Source organism: Entamoeba histolytica, genomic scaffold (genome assembly GCF_000208925.1).
Source record: "Entamoeba histolytica HM-1:IMSS scf_1104750519169 genomic scaffold, whole genome shotgun sequence".
Taxonomy (NCBI): domain Eukaryota; phylum Evosea; order Mastigamoebida; family Endamoebidae; genus Entamoeba; species Entamoeba histolytica.
In genome coordinates this window covers 6,675-19,496 of record NW_001915141.1, presented here as the reverse complement: position 1 = coordinate 19,496, position 12,822 = coordinate 6,675, and the positions used below count along the sequence as shown (strand labels likewise).

The 12,822-nt window shown below is 22.4% G+C and overlaps 4 protein-coding genes across 4 annotated transcripts, besides 3 other annotated features; 1 reads left to right on the top strand and 3 right to left on the bottom strand.

The window, feature by feature from the left end:
* Window positions 1-1,152: 1,152 nt before the first annotated feature.
* EHI_190890 (uncharacterized protein) lies at window positions 1,153-1,551 on the top strand (the record flags this gene model as incomplete). The annotated part of the gene is made up of 1 exon (XM_643731.1): window positions 1,153-1,551. One exon carries the CDS (start codon window positions 1,153-1,155, stop codon window positions 1,549-1,551), a length of 399 nt encoding a protein of 132 aa, XP_648823.1.
* A 1,099-nt stretch (window positions 1,552-2,650) lies between these two features.
* Window positions 2,651-2,990: a repeat region.
* A 246-nt stretch (window positions 2,991-3,236) lies between these two features.
* EHI_190880 (Thioredoxin domain-containing protein 2, putative) lies at window positions 3,237-5,300 on the bottom strand (the record flags this gene model as incomplete). Its single annotated transcript, XM_643730.2, has 1 exon — window positions 3,237-5,300. The coding sequence occupies one exon, from the start codon at window positions 5,298-5,300 to the stop codon at window positions 3,237-3,239; it is 2,064 nt and encodes a 687-aa protein (XP_648822.2).
* Window positions 5,301-5,590: 290 nt separating this feature from the next.
* Window positions 5,591-6,844, bottom strand: EHI_190870 (uncharacterized protein; the record flags this gene model as incomplete). Its single annotated transcript, XM_643729.2, has 1 exon — window positions 5,591-6,844. The coding sequence occupies one exon, from the start codon at window positions 6,842-6,844 to the stop codon at window positions 5,591-5,593; it is 1,254 nt and encodes a 417-aa protein (XP_648821.2).
* Window positions 6,845-7,818: 974 nt separating this feature from the next.
* Window positions 7,819-10,759, bottom strand: EHI_190860 (uncharacterized protein; the record flags this gene model as incomplete). The annotated part of the gene is made up of 1 exon (XM_643728.2): window positions 7,819-10,759. The coding sequence occupies one exon, from the start codon at window positions 10,757-10,759 to the stop codon at window positions 7,826-7,828; it is 2,934 nt and encodes a 977-aa protein (XP_648820.2). The 3' UTR covers window positions 7,819-7,825.
* Window positions 10,760-11,102: 343 nt separating this feature from the next.
* Window positions 11,103-11,726: a repeat region.
* Window positions 11,695-12,822: a repeat region.

Genomic DNA, 12,822 nt, shown 5'->3' with positions numbered 1-12,822 from the left:
CTTTTCTTCTTTTATTACATCTTTGTGCTTTATTATTTTTATATTCTTCTTCTACTTTATTTTTATTCTTTTATATCTTTATGTTCTTTTTATATTATTTGTTTTTCATTGTTTTTCTATTTCTTTCTTCTATTATTTATCAATTTTATATTCATTTATTCTTTTTATTTCTTTTTTATTAATTCTTGAGTATTGTATATTTCATTATTATTTCATTTGTGTATTATCAAATTATATGTTTTATTGATTTTATGTTGAATAAAATATTGAATAAATCAATATTTTCATTCTTATTTATTCATTATTTATTATTAAATGGTGTGTATATTTATTATATTAAATGAATATGATGAATGAATATCAATATTATTGTTTATTTGATTTTAAAAAATAATAAATGAATATGAAATAATAAATAAAATAAAATAATGAAGACAATGAAATGATAATGAAATAGAATAATCTAATATTGAACAAATCAAATAAAGAATATATTGAATATATCATTATTGTTACATTATTATTTGTTATTTCAATTATTAAATATTAATAAATTATTATTCATGAATATTTAATTGATTATTATTTTACAATTTCATTTTCATTTTATTTAATAAATGAAATATAAATGAATGAATGAATGAATAATAATGTAATATATGAAATAATAAAAAGAAAGATAAATAATAAAGAAATATGATGTATTTAATATATAATATAAATTATTATCAAATATAATAATATCAAATGATGAATTATTTTTATTTCAAAATATTTTTCATCAATAAAAATGTTGCTAAATATTTTGCATCATTAATTTTTGCATCATTAAATTTTGCACTTTTTTTATTTGTTTCAATAAAATTTGCATCCTTTATTTTTTTCTTTCTTTTCTTCTTTTATCATCTCTTTTGTTTTATTACACTTTATCTTCTTTCTTTTTATATTCTCTCCTTTCTACTTTTATTCTTTCTTCATCTTCTTCTACTTTTTACTTTCTTTTTATTCTTTTATATCATTCATTCTCTTCTTTTTCAATTATTTGCTTTTTTTCGTTGCCCCGAAATAAGAAGTTATTGTTTTGAAAGATGTTCATCATTAACAACAATTAATATAGAAGATGTAAAATATATAAGTGAAGAAAGAATATTTATGAATGAACCAGTGTTAATTAGTATTGAAATACCAGAAAATTTAAAAACAATAAATGGAAAGAGTATTGAAAAGAAAGATATTAATAAATTTATTATTCCATCAACAATCACTGAAATAGGAGATAGATGTTTTCTTCAATGTTCATCATTAAAATCAATTAAAATACCAACAAGTGTTAGTAAAATAGGAAATAGATGTTTTTCTGGATGTTCATCATTAAAATCAATTGATATACCAACAAGTGTAATTGAAATAAAAGATTACTGTTTTTATGAATGTTCATCATTAAAATCAATTAATATTCCATCATCAATTACATCATTTGGAGTTTTTTGTTTTTATGGTTGTGGATGTGAAGAAGAATTGAAGAAGAATGAAACAATACCAAAATATTGATTTTGAAGAATATTTTTATGAAGATTAAAGAAGAAATAAAGAAAGAAGATAATTGAATTATTAAAGAATAAAAAGAATGTTTATTTTATAATTTAAATGATAAGAAATACATAATAAACAAATTAAATGATAATAAAATAAAGAATGAAATATCAAATGAATGAAATGGAATAAAATCATCCATTGTTTATTTAATTATTATTATGTTATGTTTATTCATTTTTAATTTATTTCATTTTATTTGATTGTTTCAATATGTTGAATTGATATTTCATCTGTTATTAAATGATATTTCATTCTTTATATTTGTTTTGTAACAATTTTATTCTTTATTTTTATTCTTCTGTTTATTTCTTCTTTCTGATTTATTTTAAACATCATGTCATTTCACATTTTTATTTTCTCTCTTCTTTATTTTTATTTTATTGTATTAATTCATATAATAGTTGTTATTTCATTCAAATATAAAATAAATCATAAGAATATTGAAATAGAAATGATGAATAATAATGATGAATCAATATAAACTTAATTATATTCTTTATTTTATTTTCATAATAATAAATAACAATATTAATCAATTTATAATGATAATAAATCTGTATGAAATAAAACAATGATAAATTGATAAAATACAAAGAATAATTTTATTGTATTTTCATTTATTATTCATTTAAATATATGTTATTTTATTATTTATTTCATTTCTTATTATTTTCATTTATTTATAATATTTAATTGTATCAATTTGATATATTAATTATGATTTATATTTATTTATCATATTTTATTCAACATAAAAATAAAATACTAAATAACAATAAAATAATTTCATAAATAATAAACAATAAAATTGTATATTAAATGATGATATTAATAATCATTTAAAAGAATAAAAAAATGAAAAGTGACTCATAAATAATTAATGAATAATATAAAAGAAATAAAAATAAGAGATGAATAACAAAATAAAAGAAAAATAATAGAATGAAGAAATGATTAATTCAATTATTATTAATGTTTATTTCTTATTTGTTTAACTATTTTCTTATTTATTCTTTATTTTATTATCTATTATTGTTTATTTTATTTCATCCATAGAGAATGTGAAATAGGAAATAACATATTAGATAGATGGTACAGTAAGAATGGAATATGGAATAGAATTAAAAAACATTAATTCATAAAATAAATGAAACAAAAATAGAAGAAATAATAAATGAAGGGATAGAAAAGAAAAAAGAAAAGAAGTAGTAATAGAAATAAAGAAATTAATGACAAATACATCAAAAAATGGAAGTGTCATCAAACAAGTGATATTTTAGAAGATGGAATGAGTCAAAATGAGTAGATAAAACTACTACAGTCAAAGCATGGAAGTCCATCAATATTAAAAAGAATGCATTCCTACAATTAACTAAAATGCAAGATGGAGCAATTACAATGAAGTATTTTGAAAGCAAAAGCAATAAAATTTATTGTATGTTTTACATTAAAAAAATGTGCAATTTAAAAATACAATGAAATATAAATAAAACAAATAAACATTAGATATTATTATTAATGAACGATATTATTATAATGAACTAAGTAAATCTTGTACTCTGGACTCAAGAAATTTGCATTTTTCTTCGTTAGTATCTAAACCATTAATATCTTTCCAATAAAATAAATAAAAATAATACTCACAAACTTAAATGCATTTTCATTGTTAATGAATAATTTAATAAAGAATCATTAAGGTATAATTCATAAACACCAACTCCATATTTTGCTATTTGTATCATTAGCCTTAAATCATCAGCAAATTTCCATTCAGATTTTAAATAAAATTCTTGAAGTTCAATAGGAACAATAAAATTATTAAGTTTAATATTTTTAACTAAACGAATTATTCTTCTATATAAAATCACATTTGTATAAATATTAACTTGTAGTGTTTTTTCTTTAATAAATGAATTAATAACATTTTCTTGTAATGAGGTTTTATCAAATATATTAAACTCGTTTCCTGAATTCCATGAATCAATATCATTTCCAAATCTTAATAAATAACTAACAATCATTTCTGCAAATTTTCTTGCTTCTTTTTCTTTGATTATTGGATGAATTTTTTTTAATAACTTCATTAATTCATTATAACTTGATTCATATTTTTCATCAAAACAATCATCTTCTTCAATTGTACAATTAGTTTCAAATGTTTCTGTTTCTTCAGTTGAATCAATTGCTCCTTCTTCTTCAATATTGAAATTAAAATAATTACTGATGTTTTCAGAAGAATAAGTTACTAAATAATTCTTTTCATCATTACATTCTTCTAATACTTTTTCTGTTTTATTAAATTTATTGTCTATTTTATCATGTTTTTCTTCTTTTTGAATACCACCTACTGATATTTCATTATTAATAACTTGTTGTTTTATTGGAATTATTTTTTTAGAAACATTTTGTTTTTCTTCTTTATCAACTATTGTATCACGAGGTTTCTTAAGTTCATTTTTTTCAGAACTAATGATATCACTTTTAACAATAAATGATTTATCATTGTCATTTTGTTGTGTTTTTAATTGAGTAATTGTGGTATTAGAATTTCTTAATAATTGTTCTGGTTGTTGTTTTGATTTTTCTTTTAATGAAGGAAGTGATTTTTGTTGAATAGATTTTTTTTGTTCTTTATTTTCTTTTTTGTTTATTATTTTTTCTAAAGATGTCTTAATGGTGTTTTGTTCTTCTTTTTTTTGTGTTTCTGTTTTTTTATTAATTGAAGTATTTATTTGAGTTGGAGATGTTTTAAGAATCGAATTATGTTGAATTATATTATGATTTCCTCCTGGAGGAAGGCGATTCATAGAATAATATTCATTATTATCAATTGGAGGAAGTTCTGAACTATCAGGTGATGCTAAATCGATAGAATCTGTTTGTTTTTGCTTACTTGAATAATCTGTAGTCATTCGATTTTGTTGTAAATTTGAAAATGGAGTGGTATAAGAAATTGATTGATAAGGAGAATAACTTTTTTGTTGTTGATTAGAAGAAATTTTGATTTGTTCTTGAGAATAAGGAGTTAACGTAGGTACTTGTTGATGTGAATGAATAGGATTATGTTCTCTTGACTGAATTAAATCATTTTGTGAAATTTGTTCAGAAATTTTTTGTTGTGGAAATTTATTTAATATTAATGGTATACGATGTTGACATGAATGACAATATCTAGTTGATACCAAACCTTTTTGATATTTAGGAATTTGAGTAGATCGATGAAATTGTTCCATTTGTGGTTGATTTCTTTCATTCATAACACTATGTTGAACTTCTAATGAATTTAGATTTTTATGAATAGAATATCTATCAAATGGTTCATTTATATGTCTTTCTACTGATGTTGGAAATCCATATTCATTTAAAGTAGTTTGTCTTGTATGAAAGTTTTGACGAAAAACAGGAAAATATTTTTGTGGATTACTTGAAGAATTTGTAAAGAGATTAGGATTATTTCTTTCTTCATATAAAAGGTTTTGAGGCATTTGAGAACTTTGAGTTTGAGAATGTAGATGATGTTTTAAAAAAAGACGTTGTCCTCTTGTTGATGAAGATTTGTGACTGATATAAGAACGAAAAGGTTGTTTTGGTGGTTTATTTTCATGTGACAGAAAATCTTTACAATCACCTTCAGTGCCAGCATCCACATCAATCACACATATTCTTTCAGGAGTTTTCTTTTTATGATATCCTGTGTTATCCATATGAATTTGTTTTGTTATATTTTTCTTTTACACGTCATCGTTTAGGGTTTTTATAATGTTATTAATTTCTATTTTAAGTTATAATATTAATATTTAAATAATTCAAGAAGAAATTATTTCTAATAAAATTTAGTAATATTTATCAAATTAATATTATAACTTTTTAATTATTTTTATATGATGACGTGTTTTTTTTATTTTTCATTATTAAACCCTCATTTTTATGTTATATAAAACATATATTAATTGATTTTAAAATTATAAAAATCTAATCAAAATTAGTATAAAGATTATTTCCAAGCCATTGATCTATTTCTTCTTTGTTGTTGCTTAGCAGAATCTCCAATGAATTCTGTTTCATCTCCTATAACAATTGGTGCCATTTGGAAAATTCTTGCTGGATCATCACCGTCTGCCCTATTTATTAATGGTGTTAAATTACCTTTTTTTGTCCAATCCATTTGTAAACATGCTTTAGCTTTTCTATTACGAGAACGTGCATCTTCATCACTGTTATAATAATCACTAATTGGATAACTTGGTTGTTCTTTCTTTTCTTCTATCATTGCTTGAGCAGTTTTTGGTGGTCTTAAAGAATTTTGTGGATTAGAAAAATTAAAGTCATCTCTGATTGAATGAGATGATTTAACAGTAGGAATTGGTGTAGTATTGTGTTGTGAATTAATTCTTTTAAATTTTTCTTCAATACTTATCATTGTATTTGGTTTAACTTGTGTTGATCCTGAAGTTTGTATTTGTGGTTTTCCAATAGGAGATAATACTGGAGAAGATGCTTGTTGATATAATTTTTTATGTGTTTTATATGGTGAATTAGTAAGACCATTTCGAGTTAGTTGACTTGGACTTCCAAGTGGTTGATTTGGTTTTGCAAGTTTAGGATATTTTTTTTGAATAGCAGGAGAAAGCTCCATGTTTGATGAATTTTTATAAGTACTAGGAGATGTCTTTGGAGAGTATTTAGGAGTTTTTTCATTTAATAAACCAACTGGTTGTTGAGACATTGGATATTTTGGTTGAAGAGATGTTAAATTCTTTTTTGCTTGAACAAAACTACTGGTAAGTATTTCTTTAAAATGGTTTTTATCGATATCGGTTGGGTCAAATTTTTCTCCATTAACTGGATTTATATATTTCATTTCTACAGCAGGTTTTTCAATTTCCGTGAACCTTGTTTCTGGTATGTCTAAAGTAGGTCCATTTAGAATAGTTTGTCGTAAATCTGACATTTGAGAAATTGGTTCTTCTTCCATTTGGATTTGTTTAAAAGTACTTGGGTTTGCAGGAACTGAAATGTCAGCTACAGTATTTGTTTTTTGTTGAAGTCCAAATGGTTGAGGAGTTACGAATGAATTAAATTGAGAGTTGTTTGTATTAAGATTGACTTGTTGATTCGTTGACTTTACAAAAACTAAAGTAGAAGAAATGGTTTGAATAGGAATAACATTTATACAATCAGGAAGATGATAAAAGTCATCTGGAAAATGAAGGTTATTCGCCTCGAACATCTTTTTGCATTCATTCATTGTTATAATATCCATTATTTTATTCTTTTTCTTTTTTCTTTTAAAATATTAGTTCTTTTTTTTTCTTTTTTTGACTAAACATTATTCCTTTAAATCTTTTATTAAAATTTACTTTAGTTTTTTGTCTTTTTAATTAACTACTAAAAGTATTTTTGAGATAATAAGAAAAACTTGAAAGTAAAGGAAAGTGAATTTTTGTTTCTAACATATTTTTATGTTTTATATAACAAATTTATCTTTTCAATATTTATAAAATTAGTATTAATAAAAAACAAATCTACAGAAAAACAAAAAGATGAATAACATCAAAAATATACTTATTCTCTTCATTTAAAAGAAATTATTTAAGTTTAAATAAGAAAGAATATTTGATATTCTTAAGAATAAATAAGAGAGATTGTATTCATAAAAAGCATTCTTAGTATAGTTAGTTAATACAACTACAAGAAATATAATTATGAGTAATACTTATTATAAAAAACCATAAATAATAAATATATTTATATTAATAAAAAAAAAAATAAACTACACAAATAAATATTGCTTAATAATAAAATTATTTTTGTATAAATATTAAAACGTTCATTTCCTTCAAAAATATCTTAGATTTTTTTTAATAAATTCCATAAAAAGTAATGATAATTGGCTTTTATCAATTAAGTTGATGATTAAATTAAAAAAATGTTTTTTTATTTTGTAGTAATAAACAAATAAGACTTATCTTTTTTATATCAAATTATAGTTTTATTGAAATAAATGAAAAAATATTCGTCATAAACAAAAAGATAATAAACAAATAAAGAAGAAAAGAAATTGATATTAAATAATTAATAATTATTTTTTATAATTCAAAGAGAAAAAAATAAGAGTAAAAAAGCAAAATTGAAATTAATAATTTTTTTGAAAAATAAAAATAAAGACTCAAATCTACGTAAAAACTTCTTTTTAAAATTGATTTTTATTAAATCATTTTTCATTCATTTAATTCTTTTTTTTAGGTACAAAAACTGGAGTCACTGTTGAAATTTGTGGTTGTCTTTGGTTTTGATAGTTAGTCATGGGGCGAAGACCAACCTGTGCTGAGTCTGGTTGTGGTGGTGGAATATTAAATCCATTTATTAATTTACCACCATATCCTACTGGTCTTGATATTCCAGTAATTCCAGGAGCTAATGGTGGTATTACTGGTTGAGCTAATCCTTGAGGAACTGTTTGATTAATTGAAGGTGTCATAATTGGAATTGCAGCACTAAATTGAGGAACTCCAGCATAAACAGGATTTAATTGAACATATCTTGTCATAGGAATAGCTACACCACCAGGACCAGTTCCAATAGGTCTTCTAGTTTGGTATTGCATTGCTTGTTCAATTCTAATAGGACCTTGAGGACCTATTGGATGAGTTTGAGCATATGATGAAGATTTTAAAGACTTTTTTGGTAACATGTCATTAGTACGTTTTCTATAATCTGAGTGTGCTAAATGAATAAACAAAGGATTTAAATAGAATGTTTGTATTTGATTTAATTCAATAATAGGAATATTTAATTTCTTTAATTCAGTACAAGGTTCATACTTAGAAGGAGTATATTTAAATAATAAAGAAGGAATTTCAATTTGTTTTAAACCATCTCTTGAATTTTCTTTTGGTTTAAAAACATCATTTTCTTTTAAGAATTCTTTTTCTTTATATTTTTTAAGTTTATTTATAATATCTAATATTTTTTCTTCTTTTTTAATATCCTCTATTTTTTTTGTTATTTTCTTTTCAATTTTTTGTATTTCATTATCCCAAATATTATTATTAATTATTGGATTTGTTTCTAATTCTTGTGGTGTTGTTGTAAGAGGAATTGGTTGTTGTAATGAAGTAGATATTAATGGTAATTTAATATTTTTATGTTCATTTAATGGACTTGGAATATTCCTATTAGAAGAGGTAGAAACAGTATTTATTAAAGGAGGTTGAGAAGAGATTGAAGGGATATTAATAAAAGAAATATCAGGTTTGTTATTTTTAATAGGTAAAGTATTTAAAGTATTTACATTTTCTTCTTTAACTTCATTACTAGAAGAAGAGATATTAATTTCTTTTTGATTTTTATAATGATATAAATTATCTAATATACTTTCAACTAATTTTTCTTTTGAAATTTGAACAACTCGTTCACACGGAATATAATTATTTCTTGCAAATTCATCTATTTTTTTTTCTTTTTTTTCATTTATTGTTGGTAGTATTTGATTATTTATTTTTTCTCCAACTAATATTACATCAACTGCTCCAACAATACTTTTAATTTCAAGTCCAATACTTGACTTCATTAATATAACTGATTCTACAGTAAAATATCTTAAAGCATCAACACATTCATCTGATACAATAATACATCCTCCTTTAATTTTATATATTCCTGCTAATACTGAAGTATCTTCAAATTTTTTAAGAATAATAATTGGTGTTGGTCGAATAATTTGAAGTGCATGTAATACCAGACAAATAAACCTTATGTTTTGTGTTACAACTGCAAATCTTTGTTTATTTCTAATTAATGAATCAATATTATCTAATAATGGTTTTAATGATTGACATCTTCTTAAAGAGTCTAATAAATTTACTTTAGGTAATTGTGGAAGACGTATTGTTTCTAAAGGAATTATTTTTCTTTTTAAAATAATTTCATCCATTACATTATTTAATCGTTGATTATCTGAACTTTTAATATCAAATTTTTTTGATTGAATATTTGATCTAATAACAAGAAATTCTGGAAATTGAGGTATTTCTAATTTAGGTGGACTATTAAATTCTTTTGGTTTAATTAATTTTAATGGATGAGGAGCATTTATTTGTCTTAACGTTGAAGGAGGATGAACTGAAACAGTTAATATTAATGAACGTAATAATTGAGCTAATGACTCTATATGAGAAATATTACATCTTTGCCAAAATGTTGTTGGTAAATCATTAGGAAATAATAATGAAAGGTGTCGAGGAAAACAAGGTTGTAAAGATGTAATAAAAAGTACTAAAGAATCATACTGAAGATTTGTCAATAATATTGGTGTATTTAAATCATTTGATTCTATTAATTCATTTTCATAAACTATTAAATCAAATTTACGTTGACTTATTTGTTTTAAACATTGTTTTAATATTGAATGAGTTACAATTATTACATCAGATATTCCATTTGCAACTCTTCCAATAGTTTCTTCATCTGAATCATTTAATGCAATTACTTGTGAATATTTAGCAAAACATGGTAATAAATCAACAATACTAGTTTTAGTACATTCATCTTTTAAAACAATTAATACTGGCAATTTTTCTCCATTAAAATTATTGAATATTTCAATAATTGGAGGAGTTTCTTTATATAACACAATCGCTGCCTTAATTTCTTCAACAATACATATATCTTCTTTTGTATTTGTTTGACACCTTTTAACAGACTCAACTGTATTAACAACTTCAGCCATTTGGTTTTTTGTTAATCCACCAATTTTTTTAAGTATATTCATTGGATCTTCTTTAACATCCGTTTCATTAGGAAGTTGGCAACTTTTAAAAATTTCTATTACTTCTTTATATTGTGAATGTTCATTTATTTTCTTTTTATCTCCACTCATCATTTTCCAACCTCCAATAGCTTCCCAATAGTTTTGAATATAATATGATATAGTTTGTGCAATTTTAATGCCATTCATTAATTTCTCTTTATTTGATTTTCTTTCCCATTCTTCTTTTTCTTTTACTGCATCAATAGCAATTTCATGAGCAGTTTCTTTTATCTTTTCTTTTTCATTTTTTATATTTTTGTTACATTCAATTACCTCATTAATAACATTATCCCATCCTCCCAATATTCGTTTTGGTCGAGGTTGTGGTTGAAGGTTCATGCACGTTTCCATTTGTTTTTTCTCTTTTCTTATAAACTATTCTTTTACTATTTTTTATTATACTACTATTATTTTAAATCTATCATTTTATTACTTTTAAGATTGTTTTTTTATTTTCTTAACTTTTTTTTTCATTTTCAATTAACTTAAAATAATTCAGTACATACTTCTTTTATAAATACTAAAGAAGTATAATTTGAAAGATAATTTATATATACAGAAAATGAAGTAGAATTTAATTAGCTTTAATGTAACAAATAAAATAATAAAAATGTTGTAATGACTATGACTTATTTAATTTAAATGAAGTAAAACACAATTTTCATTTTATTCTTTTATGTTATGTTATATTGCGAGAACCTTTTCCAATGCAGGAAATACAAAAAATTTTAATGCAATGGTTATTGTATAATAACAATGTGTATTGTAAAGAAAAATAAGCAAATCATACAAATCCAACGTCATACAATAAAAAAAGAATGAATGTTAATAGCAATAAATGGCATAATAATAATGATAAAACAATATACAATGAGAATTGGATTAGAAGAAGAAAGACGCAAAGAAAGACAAATAAAAAACAAGGTAAATACAATAATAATAAAGATTATACAAATAACAAATATAAATGATTAACAATAAGTGATATACAAGAAATAATAAAAAGAATAACAAGTGAATGGAATGAAGGAGAATACGAAAAAATACTTAAAAAGTATGAAGGTAAAAGAAAAAATGGTATGATATTCTTCAAGAAATATACTCAATTAAAAAGAAAAAGATAATTGAAAAAACGAAAGAAGAAATTAAGGAAAAAACAAAAGATTGGGAAGAAAAAGACATTAAAACAATTGAAGAAGAAATTAAAAACAAAACCCAAATAAAAAAATGAATGAAAGATGTAAAATTTCAAGAATAATAAATAACAAAGAAAGTATAAAGAAAGTACAAGAAATACAACAAAAGAAAGAAATAGAAATTTAATTGAAGTGTTGTATTGTTTTGAAATTAATTGGTTGAATAAGAAATTATATAAGAAATTAAGAAATGAACAAATTGAAAGTATAATAAAAGTAATAAAAATCAATGTAAATAATGAAAAAGAATATATTAAATATATTAAAATATCACATAAAATAAAAGAAAATACTAAATGATACATTAAAATGAAATTAAATGATATAATAGAAGAGTAGAGTGTAATTCAATAATAAAAAACATCATATTAAAGAATAACTCTACTGAAATTGATGAAGAATACCTTAAAACTCTCATCAATAAAGTGAAAGAAATGAAAGTAGAAAATGTATCAATATTAATTACTACTTTCAAAGAAAAGAAGCTGACCAATTAATAAAGGAAATTAATAATAGATGGGTATGTTCAGGAAGCAGAATGCAGGATCTGAAAGATGATATGAAGAGGATTTCAATGATTATGCACCTCTATCTCCAAAATAAAATAATAAGAGATAAATTTGATGAAATAAAGAAATCCTAAAGAAAATAAATAGACTAGAAGATTTATTCAATGAAATTATACAGAATAAAGTGCAACATGAAATTAAATGAACATGATGAAGAATGAATTAAAGTTAAAGCACTGGAAAGAATAAAATACCTAAAATATATGATGACAATGATAAAAGAAAGAATTAAATTTAATAAAGATGAAATAATCAGAATCAATACAAATAAAATCATGCTTGATTCTAACAAGAAAATTAGAATAAGGAAGACCCAAAAAATGAAATATACCCAAATAACGATATTACTTTAGAATATTAGAAATCGTTATATGAAACACATATTAAATAAAGAGAATTGAAAATAAAACAAAACACGATATTGAATGAAAGATATAGAAATTATGATAATGTCATTATAACAATAAATGAATTAAATTTAAGTATAATGAGAATAAATAACTGGAAAACACCAGGAATAGACACTATATATGGGTATTATTTGAAAAGAATGTCATCATCAAGAGAAGCCATTCTCAATATCTTTAATGAATGGTTGAACTTCCCTGAAAACATCTCATTAGACATGGTAAGTGGAAGAACTTTATTA